General features: G+C 44.8%; 1 protein-coding gene across 1 annotated transcript in view; it reads right to left on the reverse strand.

Annotated features, from left to right (window-relative positions):
* The window catches only part of LOC135517035 (collagen alpha-2(I) chain-like), a 93,652-nt gene that overhangs the window by 42,342 nt on the left and 36,922 nt on the right, over positions 1 to 14,388 (reverse strand). The window contains exons 11-17 of the mRNA XM_064941065.1: positions 13,476 to 13,520; positions 13,024 to 13,143; positions 10,895 to 10,933; positions 10,597 to 10,650; positions 10,287 to 10,340; positions 3,175 to 3,282; positions 2,915 to 2,968 (exon numbers count right to left, since the gene is read on the reverse strand). Of these exons, the coding sequence (XP_064797137.1) occupies positions 2,915 to 2,968; positions 3,175 to 3,282; positions 10,287 to 10,340; positions 10,597 to 10,650; positions 10,895 to 10,933; positions 13,024 to 13,143; positions 13,476 to 13,520 (474 nt within the window). The remainder of the gene's footprint in view (positions 1 to 2,914; positions 2,969 to 3,174; positions 3,283 to 10,286; positions 10,341 to 10,596; positions 10,651 to 10,894; positions 10,934 to 13,023; positions 13,144 to 13,475; positions 13,521 to 14,388) is intronic.

The following is a 14,388-nucleotide window of genomic DNA, read 5'->3' on the forward strand; positions in this document are numbered from 1 at the left end:
TTTGATTGGGTTCAAGTCCGGGCTCTGGATGGGCAACTCAAGGACATTCAGAGACCTCTCCCGAAGCCACTCCTGTGTTGACATGGCTGTATACTTAGGGTTGTTGTCCTGTTGGAAGGTGAAACTTCGCCCCAGTCTGAGGTCGTGAGCGCTCTGGAGCAGGTTTTCATCAAGGATCTCTCTGTTCTTTGCTCCGTTCATCTGTACCTCAATCCTGACTAGTCTCCCAGTCCCTGCCGCTGAAAAATATCCCCACAGCATGATGCTGCCACCACCATGCTTCACTATAGGCATGGTGCTAGGTTTCCTCCAGACGTGATGCTTGGCATTCAGTTCAATCATGGTTTCATCGGACCAGCAAATCTTGTTTTTCATGGTCTGAGAGTCTTTAGGTGCCTTTTGACAAACTCCAAGCGGGCTGTCATGTGCCTTTTACTGAAGAATGGCTTCTGTCTGGCCACTCTACCATGAAGGCCTGATTGGTGGAGTGTTACAGAGATGGTTGTCTTTCTGGAAGGTTCTCCCATCTCCACAGAGGAACTCTATTGCCCTGTCTGAGTTACCATTGGGTTCTTGGTCACTGCCCTGGCCAAGGCCCTTCTCCCCCGGTTGCTCAGTTTGGCCGGTCGGCCAGTTCTAGGAAGAGTCTTGGTGGTTCCAAACTTCTTCCATTTAAGAATGTTGGAGGCCACTGTGTTCTTTGCTCTGACTGTTCTTTGCTCTGACATGCACTGTCAACTGTGGGACCTTATATAGACAGCTGTGGCCTTTCCAAGAGCTGCAAAATCTGAACCCCTACAAATCAGCCAGGCTAGACAATCTGGACCCTCTTTTCAAAAATGATCGGCCAAAATTGTTGCAATCCCTATTACTAGCCTGTTCAACCTCTTTCATATCATCTGAGATCCCCAAAGATTAGAAAGCTGCCACGGTCATCCCCCTCTTCAACGGGGGAGACACTCTAGACCCAAACTGCTACAGACATAAATCTATCCTACCCAATCTATCCTATGCAATCTGGTTTCCGAGCTGGCCATGGGTGCACATTCTTATTGGCAGACTCAACAGCTTCAGTGTTTCAAGCCTGTTGTCCGGGCCTTTGGCAGTCTCTATGGGGGTGCCACAGGGTTCAATCCTTGGGCTGACTCTTTTCTCTGTATACATCAATGATGTTGCTCTTGCTGCTGGTGATTCTCTGATCCAGCTCTAGGCAGACGACACCATTCTGTAAAATTCTGACCCTTGTTTGGACATTGTGTTAACCAACCTCCAGAAGAGCTTCAATGCCATACAACTCTCCTTCCGTGGCCTCCAGCTACTTTACAAGTAAAACTAAATGCATGCTCTTCAACAGATCGCTGCCCACACCTGCCCGCCCGTCCAGCATCACTACTCTCACTTCTGACTTAGAATATGTGGACAACTACAAATACCTAGGTGTCTGGTTAGACTGTAAAATCTCCTTCCAGACTCACATTAAGCATCTCTAATCCAAAATTAAATCTAGAATCGGCTCCCTATTTCGCAACAAAGCATCATTCACTCATGCTGCCAAACATACCCTTGTAAAACTGACCATCCTACCAATCCTTGACATCGGCGATGTCATTTACAAAATAGCCTCCAACAATATACTCAGAAAATTGGATGCAGTCTATCACAGTGCCATCCGTTTTGTCATCAAAGCCCCATATACTACCCACCACTGCGACCTGTATGCTCTCGTTGGTTGGCCCTCGCTTCATATTCGTCGCCAAACCCAATGGCTCCAGGTCATCTATAAGTCTTCGCTAGGTAAAGCCCCACCTTATCTCAGCTCACTGGTCACCATAGAAGCACCCACCCGTAGCACACGCTCCAGCAGGTATATTTCACTGGTCAATCCCAAAGCCAATTCCTCCTTCGGCCGCCTTTCCTTCCAGTTCCGCCCGCTAGGGACGGTTTCCCTTATGACATAATTTGTAATCAAGGTATGATTAATTCTGTGTATATGCAATTCTGTGTGATTCGTTAGGTATTTAGTAAATAAATAATGAAACCCAATTTTGTATTGCTGATTCAACTTGTTAGCCAGGGTTCGTGAAGATAACCAAGAATTTACAACTTTCAGATGAGACTGAATTAAGGTGATAATTAATATTGACTGCTATTGATGTAAAATATGACTAGGTCTTTAAGGGTTTATTCGGAAGATAACAGCTCTATAAATATTATTTTGTGGTGCCCCGACTCTCTAGTTAATTACATTTACATGATTAGCTCAATCAGGTGATATTAATTACGGATAAATTATTTTATAGAATAGCATGTCATATCACTTAATCTGGCATAGCCAAAGACAGGACACCGCAATGGCCTATTTATTGCCTAACCTCCCTTATCCTACCTCATTTGCACATACTGTATATAGACTTTTTCTGTTGTATTATTGACTGTATGTTTGTTTATTCTATATGTAACTTTGTGTTGTTGTTTGTGTCATATTGCTTTGTTTTATCTTGGCCAGGTGGCAGTTGTAAATGAGAACTTGTTCTCAACTAGCCTACCTGGTTAAAAAAATGTTTTTAATGCCCTATCAACTAAATTTACCACAGGTGGATTCCAATCAAGTTGAAGAAACATATCAAGGATGATCAGTGGAAACCAGATGCACCTGGATCTGTTTTTTTATTTTGTATACATTTGCAAACATTTCTGAAAACCTGATTTCGTTTTGTCATTATGGGGTATTGTGTGTAGATTTCTGAGGAATTGTTTGTAATTAATCAATTTAATAAAAAGGCTGAAATACTTTCCCAAGGCACTGTATGTACTTCATAGAAAGTACACACCACTTGTGCTCTTCATTGGTACACTCATTAGACCAATATTTCAGAAATTATAAGGGCATTGTTTCACTATCCAACCCCCTTACCTCGTCCCCTTTTTCTCCTTTGGAACCACCTTCTCCCCTATACCCGAAGGGTCCCTAAGCAAAATGAGACAGCAATCATTGATATAATCAGAGATAAAACAGAAATAGCACCCTATTCCCTATATAGTGCACTTCTTAGGAAATACTTACTGGTCAAAAGTAGTACACTAAATATAGGGAATGGCTAGAACGGTTGTTTCTGAGAACAGATGGGTTCATAATAAGAAGGTTATCATGTAATCACCAAGTGGTGCCCTCACCTGTCGCCCAGGGTCACCCGGCATCCCAGACTGACCGTCCAGCCCATTCTCTCCATATTTCCCATGGAGCCCTGCTCTGCCCACCACGCCCTTTTGGCCCGGCTCACCCTGCAATATAACAGACACCATCACCCAATCAGAGACTGTGGATCTGTGACAGAGACACCATCACCCAATCAAAGGCTGTGGATCCATGACAGAGACACTATCACCCATTCAGAGTCTATGGTTCTGTGACATTACCGATCCGAGACTGTGTAAACCTGTGACACAGCGAGGACACATAACACACCTGGGCTACATCCCAAATGGCACCCTATTCCTATATATAGGGCTCAAAAGTGGTGCAATATACAGTACCAGTCAAAAGTTTGGGCACACCGACTCATTCAAGGTTTTTTCTTTATTTTTACTATTTTCTACATTGTGGAATAATAGCGAAGACATTAAAACTATAAAAATATGGAATCAGGTAGTAAGCAAAAAAGTTAAACAAATCTAAATACATTTTAGATTCTTCAAATAACCACCCTTTGCCTTGATGACAGCTTTGCACACTCTTGGCATTCTCTTATCCAACAGTCATGAAGGAGTTCCCACATATGCTGAGCACTTGTTGGCTGCTTTTCCTCCACTTTGCGGTCCAACTGTCACGTTCTGATCTTTATTTCCTTTGATTTGTCATTATTTAGTATGGTCAGGGCGTGAGTTAGGGAGGGCAGTCTATGTTTGTTTTTCTATGATTTGGGTATTTCTATGTTTCAGCCTAGTATGGTTCTCAATCAGAGGTAGGTGTCATTAGTTGTCTCTGATTGAGAATCATACTTAGGTAGCCTGGGTTTCACTGTGTGTTTGTGGGTGATTGTTCCTGTCTCTGTGTCTCAACCAGATAGGGCTGTTTAGGTTTTCGCACGTTTATTGTTTTTGTTAGTCTATTCATGTATAGTTTTCTTTATTAAAGAACCATGAATAGAAACCACGCTGCATTTTGGTCCGCCTCTCCTTCAACACAAGAAAACCGTTACAGAATCACCCACCACAACAGGACCAAGCGGCGTGGTGGCAGGCAGGAATGGACATGGGAGGACGTTTTGGACGGCAAGAGTATGGACTATACTACTTGGGAGGAAATAGACAGGTGGGCGGTCGACCCAGGAAGAGTGCCGGAGCTGGAGCAGTGTGAAGAGGGGTATAGGAGAATGGAGTTGGAGAGACAAGCACGGCGGCGCGGTAGGAAGCCCGAGAGTCAGCTCCAAAAATGTCTTGGGGGAGGCACACAGGAAGTGTGGCGAAGCCAGGTAGGAGATCTGCGCCAACTTCCCGTGCTTACCGGGGGGCGAGAGAGACCGGGCAGGCACTGTGTTATGCGGTGGAGCGCACGGTGTCCCCAGTGCGGGTGCATAGCCCGGTGCGGTACATACCAGCTCCGCGTATCGGCCGGGCCAGAGTGAGCATCGAGCCAAGTGCCATGAAGCCGGCTCTACGCATCTGGTCCCCAGTGCGTCTCCTTGGGCCGGCTTACATGGCACCAGCCTTGCGCACAGTGTCCCTGGTTCGCCTGCATAGCCCAGTGCGGGCTATTCCACCTCGCCGCACTGGCAGGGCGACCGGGAGCATTCAACCGGGTAAGGTTGGGCAGGCTCGGTACTCAAGAGCTCCAGTGCGCCTGCACGGTCCGGTCTATCCGGTACCACCTCCACGCATCAGCCTTCCGGTGGCAGCCCCCGGCACCAGGCTGTCTCTCTGTCTCATCCCTACAGGTGCTCCCGCCTGTCCAGTGCTGCCAGAGCCTTCCTCCTCTCCAGCGCTGCCGGAGTCTCCCGCTTGTCCAGCGCTGCTAGAGCCTTCCTTCTCTCCAGTGCAGCCGGAGTCTCCCGCCTGTTCAGCGCTGCCGGAGTCTCCCGCCTGTCCAATGCTGCCAGAGCCTTCCTCCTCTCCAGCGCTGCCGGAGTCTCCCACCTGTCCAGCGCTGCTAGAGCCTTCCTTATCTCCAGTGCAGCCGGAGTCTCCCACCTATTCAGCGCTGCCGGAGTCTCCCGCCTGTCCAGCCCTGCTAGAGCCTTCCTCCTCTCCAGCGCTGCCAGAGTCTCCCGCCTGTTCGGCGCTGCCAGAGCTCCCGCCCCTCAGTCCAGAGGAGCTAGAGCCCTTCATTCCAGAGGCGCCAGAGCTACTCAGTCCAGCGCTGCCAGAGCCTTCCTCTCCAGCGTTGCCGGAGCTTCCCGTCTGCCCAGCGCCATCTGAGCTACCCGTCTGCCCAGCGCCATCAGAGTCGCCAGTCTGCCCAGCGCCGTCTGAGCCACCCGTCTGCCCAGCGCCGCCAGTGCCGTCAGTCTGCCCAGCGCCGCCAGTGCCGCCAGTCTGCAAGGAGCCGCCAGTGCCGCCAGTCTGCCAGGAGCCGCCAGTGCCGCCAGTCAGCCAGGGGCCGCCAGTGCCACCAGTCAGCCAGAGGCCGCCAGTCAGCCAGGGGCCGCCAGTGCCGCCAGTCAGCCAGGGGCCGCCAGTGCCCCTCAACCCAGAGGCGCCAGAGCCCCTCAGCCCAAAGCCCCTCAGCCCAGAGGTTAGGAGGCCACGGAAGCAGACAAGAAGGCGGACTAAGACGTTGGTGAAGTGGGGTCCGTGTCCTGCGCCAGATCCGCCACCGCGGACAGACAGACACCCACCCAGACCCTCCCTATAGGTCAAGGTTTTGCGGCCGGAGTCAGCACATTTGGGGGGGAGGTACTGTCACGTTCTGACCTTTATTTCTTTTGATTTGTCATTATTTAGTATGGTCAGGGCGTGAGTTGGGGTGGGCAGTCTATGTTTGTTTTTCTATGATTTGGGTATTTCTATGTTTTGGCCTAGTATAGTTCTCAATCAGAGGCAGGTGTCATTAGTTGTCTCTGATTGAGAATCATACTTAGGTAGCCTGGGTTTCACTGTGTGTTTGTGGGTGATTGTTCCTGTCTCTGTGTTTGCACCAGATAGGGCTGTTTAGGTTTTCGCACGTTTATTGTTTTTGTTAGTATATTCATGTATAGTTTTTTCTTTATTAAAGAACCATGAATAGAAACCACTCTGGGTTTTGGTCCGCCTCTCCTTCAACACAAGAAAACCGTTACACCAACTCATCCCAAACCATCTCAATTGAGTTGCGGCCAGGTGATTGTGGAGGCCAGCACTCCATCACTCTCCTTCTTGGTCAAATAGCCCTTACACAGCCTGCAGGTATGTTTTGGGTCATTGTCCTGTCGAAAAACAAATGATAGTCCCACTAAGTGCAAACCAGATAGGATGGCGTATCGCTGTGGTAGCCATGCTGGTTAAGTGTGCCTTGAATTCTAATTAAATCACAGACAGTGTTACCAGCAAAGCACCCCCTCACCATCACACCTCATCCTCCATGCTTCATGGTGGGAACCACACATGCGGTGATCATCCTTTCACCTACTTTGCGTCTCACAAATAGACGGGGGTTGGAACCAAAAATCTCACATTTGGACTCATCAGACCAAAGTACAGATTTCCACCGGTCTAATGTCCATTGCTCATGTTTCTTGGCCCAAGCAAGTCTCTTCTAATTATTGGTGTCCTTTAGTTTTTTTTGCAGCAATCTGACCATGAAGGCCTGATTCACACAGTCTCCTCTGAACAGTTGATGTTGAGATGTGTCTGTTACTTGAACTCTGTGAAGCATTTATTTGGGCTGGAATCTGAGGTGCAGTTAACTCTAATGAACTTATCCTCTGCAGCAGAGGGAACTCCGGGTTTTCGTTTCCTGAGAGACAGTTTCATCATAGCACTTGATGATTTTTGTGATGGCACTTGTAAGAAACTTTAAAAGTTCTTGACATTTCTGGATTGACTGACCTTCATGTCTTACAGTAATGATGGACTGTCGTTTCTCTTTGCTTATTTGAGCTGTTCTTGCCATAATATGGACATGGTCTTTTACCAAATAGGGCTATCTTCTGTATACCACCCCTAACTTGTCACAACACAACTGATTGTCTCAAACGCATTAAGAAGGAAAGAAATTCCACAAATTAAGAAGGCACACCTGTTAACTGAAATGCATGAAACCTCATGAAGCTGGTTGAGAGAATGCCAAGAGTGTGCCAAGAGTGAGCAAAGCTGTCATCGAGGCAAAGGGTGGCTATATAAAATATATTTTGATTTGACTTAACACTTTTTTGGTTACTACATGATTCAATGTGTTATTTCATAGTTTTGATGTCTTCACTATTATTATACTATGTAGAAAATACTAAAAAGAAAGAAAAATCCTGGAATGAGTAGGTGTGTCCAAACCTTTGACTAGTACTGTACAGGAATGCTATTTAAGACACCCTGCCCAATAGGGTGTCACTGAGAGCTTATCAAGAGGATGAGAAGTTGTGGCATTATTTGTTTATCTTTATGTTAGACTTTAGACCCCCTTGTAATCAATAACTTGCACTGCAGACATGTGGAGAATATGTACAAATCAGATAGCTTAAACACCTGTTAACTATTGGCAGTTTGGACAGTGTGGACTGTTATATTTCTGGGCCTGAAAAGTGATTGATATTTTATGTTTGTGTGTGCGTGCGTATGTGTGTGTGGACAGTAATTGATATTGTACATGCAGAAGCTCGCCAGACTGATAAATGAGTTCTCAGGTGCACATATTAGGGATGTATTATATATCGGTGAACATATCGGAATCAGACGATATTAGCTAAAAATGCCAACATCGGTATCGGCCGATGTCTAGTTTAACGCCGATGTTAAAAAACGATGTCAAAGGTACTGTGCATACCTATATAACGTAGGTACATGACGTAATGACGCCATGTAAAATTTAGCGCTACACGTGCAACACAGCATTCCTAAACAGCATTCCTAACCTAACTCACACAATGTCTGCTGTGTGGATCGAGTAGTCAAATCGAGCAGTCGTTTGAAAGAGTAAGAACATTTCAGAGAGACAACTCAAAGGGGAAATCCATTAAAGCCAAGATAATGTAATTCAATCAAATGTTTTCTGTCGTGGGTGATGTTGGCTTTCGCCGACTGGTCGAACACCGTTACACACTACCAAGTACTCTATTTTTCAGATGTTGCCCTACCGGAGTTACACAGTAATAGTGTCGTTGCTATTAGCTTCACAACATACATACTATGGAACGCCGTTTGGGTATTTGCGTGCCAAAAAAGATACAATAGCACTGTCAAAGTTGTACAAAAAAAGTATGCAAACAAGCAAAGCTAGCTTGGTACCTAGCTAGCACCAATACAACCAGCCACTAGAAACTGTAGTAATTTATTTATTCTAAGCAATGATTTGGGAATCCTTGTGAGTAAGTATTAGCTATGTTTCCACTTGATGATCGCCAATTGAAATTGAATTTCAGTTCATGAAAATAAATAGCTAGCCAACTCTTTAACCCTGTTGCCCAAAGCTAACGTTATAAGCAGCCAGCTAGCTTCATCTGCCTAGTGGGGCTCGACCGGACTGGGTTATGTGTTGTGAAGCTAGCCACAATAAGGCACAATAGTGGAATTTGCAGTTTGCCTGAAAAATAAAAGTATGTCATTGACAGTGATGCAAATTAATATAAATAGTAGAATTATGCCATACTTTTATTTTGAAGGTTAACCACTAAGTCCACTATTGTGCCGAGCTTCACATGGTTGGGTCTGACAACCATTAATCAAATAAGAACTGTCTTATAAATTAGGGTTATTTTAGATGATGATACCTAGCTATATAGTTAGCTATCTAACTATAGCTACAGAAACAGATTATGTTGTGTTATTTGACACGTCAAAAAGTGTTATTTAACGTGTATCTTTTTTGACACGTAAAGACCCAGGCGGCCTTCCATAGAAATCCTGGTTGAGAATGAAACGACTGAACTAATGAACAACAAAACCGCACAGCAAGTAAGTTAAAGAAATAGGTTTAGATTGTGTTTTACTGGTAATGGGGACATACGTAAATGCCAACAAAATAACCTTTATTTAACTAGGCAAGTCAGTTAAGAACAAATCCATATTTACAATGACGGCCCGAACGACACTGGGCCAATTGTGATACAGCCTGGATTCGAACCAGAGACTGTAGTGACGCCTCTTGCACTGAGTGCCTTAGACCACTGTGTCCATGTTAACTATTTAAAAGGCTGCTAAATTGTTAAATATTCGTTATGGGTTTTTTGGCAAGAAAAATATTGGATATCGGTATTGGCCAAAAATGTCATATCAGTGCATCACTAGCACATATACATACTGTATCTGTGTATATACATACACACACACACACACACACACACACACACACACACACACACACACACACACACACACACACACACACACACACACACACACACACACACACACACACACACACACACAATACAGCCATTCTTCACGCCACGTGTTCTGCCACACGGCCCAGACATCGTAGCTTTCGTATTGGGGAGGGAGAGGAAGTGTTTACAACTGTACCCAAAACCTCAGCAGTCTATGATGTGGGCCGTCTTGTTAGGCTGGTAGCGTCAGTGCTCAGTTCAGCTGAGGTCTCTGACTGGCTAAGACACAACATAGCATGTGTTTTTCTGTTGCCACAAAGCCACAGCTTGGAAATCAGGCTCCAAGCCTTGTGCCAATGTGTTTGTGTGGTTGTGAGGGATGTGGGAAGAGCCTGAGATGCTAATACCTTTAGCTCTACAAAGTGCTAACCGCTAAACAGATTCTCCCACGCTTTCTTTGAGTACATGTTTAGTACAGTAAAATCCTCATAGCATTATGGCATCTATTAATTCAGCTGCAAAACATTTTGATTTGACCAATTTCCCAGGGACAACAATGGGGTCATTGGGTGTTATTGTATAACAGTAATGCGCCTAAACCCAGAACGGATGTCATCAGTACTCAAAAATATGCTATTTTGATTTGACAACAGAAAGACCCTCACACTCTATGATCCTAATGATCACCTTTAATGGCAACGTTTCCATCCAGAGGATTTTCATCACGTCATCTTGGATTGAAATATAGTGTGCAGGCCTTTCTGTTATTTTTACAGTATGTACACTTTTAAAGGATGTGCGTACGACAACAAACATTGCTCCTGTCATCAGTACCATTTCTCCAATTATTCCTGGAGGCCCTCGTTGGCCAGGATCCCCTGTTGGCCCCTGGGTGGGATAAGAAAGAGAGAAAGAAAGAGAGAGGGGGAGGCAAGACAGACAGGCAGAGACAGAAAAATGTGTAACTCACAATAGGTCAAACAGTATGAATCAACACTTTTGCTGAGTGTTGATTCATTGATCAGGCATTCATCTCAACTGCATCATCATTTAAACCAGTATTCATGGTATTACTACCCAGATGATGAGACTCTCTACCAAACCTAAAGTAGGACCAAATATGCAGGGAAGGGGTTTCGCTCACCTGTGGGCCTGTCTTTCCCATCTCCCCAGCTGGTCCTGGGGGTCCCTGCTCCCTCTGCAAGCACACAGAGAAGAAAACAGTGCCAGGAAGAACCAAAACACATCCTGCTGTATTTTATGACCCATATACTGCATAAGACCCTTAATGTCTCCCAAATGGCACCCTGTTCCTGTTATAGTGCACCATTTTTACCAAGACCCATAGGGCTCTGGTCAAAAGTAGTGCACTATATAGGGAATAGGGTGCCATTTGGGATGCATTCCCAGTCTAGTCCTAGTCATGGGTGTCCATTACTTACAGGCCAGCCAGCATAGAGCAAATGGTAGAAAGATGTTTGCTGGAAGAAACATGGAGACATGACAAATTAGTCAGGAATCAAAACGATAAGAAAATGTAATGTATATTGATTCCTTCAACCATAATTCATAGCATTGCCATATTCATGGGACATTTCACTCATAAATAAAAGTGTCAGCTGTTTTCAGACCTGGTTTTCTTATTTTTTTCTGTGCCTTATTCTCTCAAGAAAAAGCACTGGGGCTAAAATCAAAGCTAGTTTTATCATCCCAACTCATTTGAAATAGATAGCAGTATCTGATCGCTGTCTGACCACATGGCTCAGTTCAAAGCCCAGAGTAACAAATGGCCTTTTATTCTTACACAGCATCTTTATTCAATAATGGCCATGCAGTTTTCTGTCACGCTGATAGTCATGCTGTACTATACGGCCTGCAGCTGCGGTCAGTCTCAGACTCAGAGCAGGCAGGGGGATTAAACTGATGAGGGATAGATGGAGCACCGGCTCACACCCACCAGCAGTGTGGGGTCAAAGAATGTACAGCTAGGGAGCCTGGGAAAACCTCTGGGCAATACCTGGGAATTTCGGGGAAAGTTACCAGAATTTTGCAACCCTGCACGGGCAGTCTATAGGGCCTAATACTGTATGTCCTTGTGGAGTTGAGGTAAGGCATCTGCATGTTTCCCATCCGAAACAGTTTGTGTATATATTTTTAGGATTGATTTTCGTACTTGAGAAATGCTGCATCAAACATATTAGTTGGATATAAAAGTTTGCGACAAAGACCTCCTCAGCAAAAATGTGAAAATTAATTACAGATTTCTTGAGTTTTATCTAAGATTAATTTTGACTACATTGAGGCTACGTCATCTCAAAAGGGACAAACAGTACTACTGCCACCTTTTTCTAGTTTTTCAAGCGAAGGTCTTATAAAGGAGTATGCAAGGCACAGGCATTCACTTCACCTAGCCGCGTTCTGCTAGGAGCAAACTGAACCTAGTATGCAGACGCCTTTAGGGGAGAGTTGGGGCAAGGTTGGGTTATTGCTGGGGGTGGGATTTGGGGGTGGAGTTGACATGTGACAGGTTTGAGTTGGGGGTTGGAGTGAGGCTGATTTTAAGTGAGATGGGGTGAGGTATTAGTATTTATTAGGGATCACCATTAGCTGTTGCCAAGGCAGCAGCTACTCTTCTTGGGGTCCAAACACATTAAGGCACTTACATCATACAAAACCCCCAAAATAAAACAGTACATCATATAACATTGTTACACCACTACATATGTACAATACAATGCACGTGTGTGTAGAGTGTGTGTGCTAGTGTGTGTGTGCGTATGTGTGTGTGTGTCCCTGTGTGTCTCTTCACAGTTCACATTGTTCCATAAGGTGTAGTTGTAGCTGTTTTTAAATGTGATTTTACTGCTTGCATGAGTTACCTGATGTGGAACATAGTTCCATCTAGTCAAGGCTCTATGTAGTACTGTGTGCCTCCCATAGTCTGTTCTGGACTTGGGAACTGTGAAGAGACCTCTTGTGGCATGTCTTGTGGGGTATGCATAGGTATCTGAGCTGTGTGCCAGTAGTAGCATTCAACACGACAATACCTCTCACAAAGACAAGTCATGATGCAGTCAATCTCTCCTCTACTTTGAGCCAGGAGAGATTGACATGCATGTTATTGATGTTAGCTCTCCATGTACGTTTAAGGACCAGCTGTGCTGCTCTGTTCTGGGCCAACTGTAATTAACCTGTGTCCCTCTTTGTGGCACTTGACCATATGGCTGGGCAGTAATCCAGGTGCGACAAAACTATTGCCTGTAGAACTTGTTTTGTTAATAGTGATGTCAAGGAAGCATAGCATCGTTTTATTATGGACAGACCTTTCCCCATCTTAGCTACTGTTGCAACTATATGTTTTGACCATAACAGTTTACAGTCCAGGGTTACAACAAGCAGTTTAGTCTCCTTAACGTGCTCAATTTACACATTATTCATTGCAAGATTTGGTTGAGGTTTAGTGAATGGTTTGTCGCAAATGATTTTAGTTTTTAGAAATATTTAATTCTAGGTAAAGCGTGAGCGTGAGGTTGGAGTAGGATTTGGGATGGAATGGGGGTTGTCAACTCACCCGAAAAGCAGCCCACTCCTCAATAGTGTTCTTCCACAGGTAGAAGGACGGCAGACCAGGTGGGCCAGGGGGGCCTGGATCCCCCTGTCGCCCTGCACGCCCCTCAGGCCCCAGCTGGCCCTGTGAGAAACATCATAGGTACTTGTTATCTACACCTAGAATGAGTAAGCTGAAGTCATACAGTCAGTCATAATGGACTGTGAGAGATTTTACAGGAGGACTTGTAGTCAAAGAGAGGCTGAAAAGCTAGGGGTTTATTGTTGTAAACACATGACTTATTATCTCAACTTCAGTCGTAAAACAATTAGCTACTCATGCTCTGATCCTAACGCAGTTCCATCATTTACAAAGACAAAGTTAAGGTGCATTCAAAAGTCAAGCAGAGTAACTCAAAGGCCATTGTCATAAATTGAAGCCACCTCAAGTCATTCCAAAATGTCAGCTCCTCTTACCCTGTCACCTTTAAACCCACGTAAGCCAGCGTGACCGGGAAAGCCCTGGAGAAAGTAAATGAGAAAAGAAAGAGAACAGAACATGTGAGACATTAAGTCAAGTTCATTCAGAGATGTAGTGGAGTGCAGAGGACTTCTAAACTTCTCATATACAGAGATGTAGCTCCTGTATCATACAATCAAACGTGAAGTAACCAATGCTCTTGTAAGCTTAAGCACAACAAAAAACAACAACACATTGATTAACAGACTAAACTTAAAATCCAAATGAGTGTTGACAAAGAGCCCATCATATGCATCTACTGCTTAATATCGTACTGTTATAAACATGAACTACCAAATGTTTTACAACATCTACTCTGTCCACTATTAACAGACTGAGACAGGCAGCCAGAGGAGAGCAGCTGACCCCTGTAAAGTTTCCAGGGTTTCCACCACGGCCCGCTGCCTATGACAGTTAAAAGACTTCCTCCCCACCGTTTAGCTCTAAACGTGCAGTAGTATCTAACAATTCACAACAATACACACAAATCTAACAGTAAAAGAATGGAATTAAGAAACATAAATATTAGGACGAGCAATGTCGGAGTGGCATTGACTAAAATACAGTAGAATGGAATACAGCATATACATATGAGATGAGTAAAGCACTAAGTAAACGTTATTATTGTCTAGTGTTCCATGATTAAAGTGACCAGTGTTCCATTATTAAAGTGACCAATGTTCCATTAATAAAGTGACCAGTGATTCAATGTCTATGTATATAGGGCAGCAGGTTCTGGTCTTTTTAGTCAGCTATCATACACTGAGTGTACAAAACATCCCTCTCGCTCTCCCTCCCTCTCTCTCTCCCTCGACCGCACCTGCTGTCCCGATCTCTGAATGTTTGGCTATGAAGACCCAACTGACATTT

Source organism: Oncorhynchus masou, chromosome 28 (assembly GCF_036934945.1).
Source record: "Oncorhynchus masou masou isolate Uvic2021 chromosome 28, UVic_Omas_1.1, whole genome shotgun sequence".
NCBI classification, from domain to species: domain Eukaryota; kingdom Metazoa; phylum Chordata; class Actinopteri; order Salmoniformes; family Salmonidae; genus Oncorhynchus; species Oncorhynchus masou.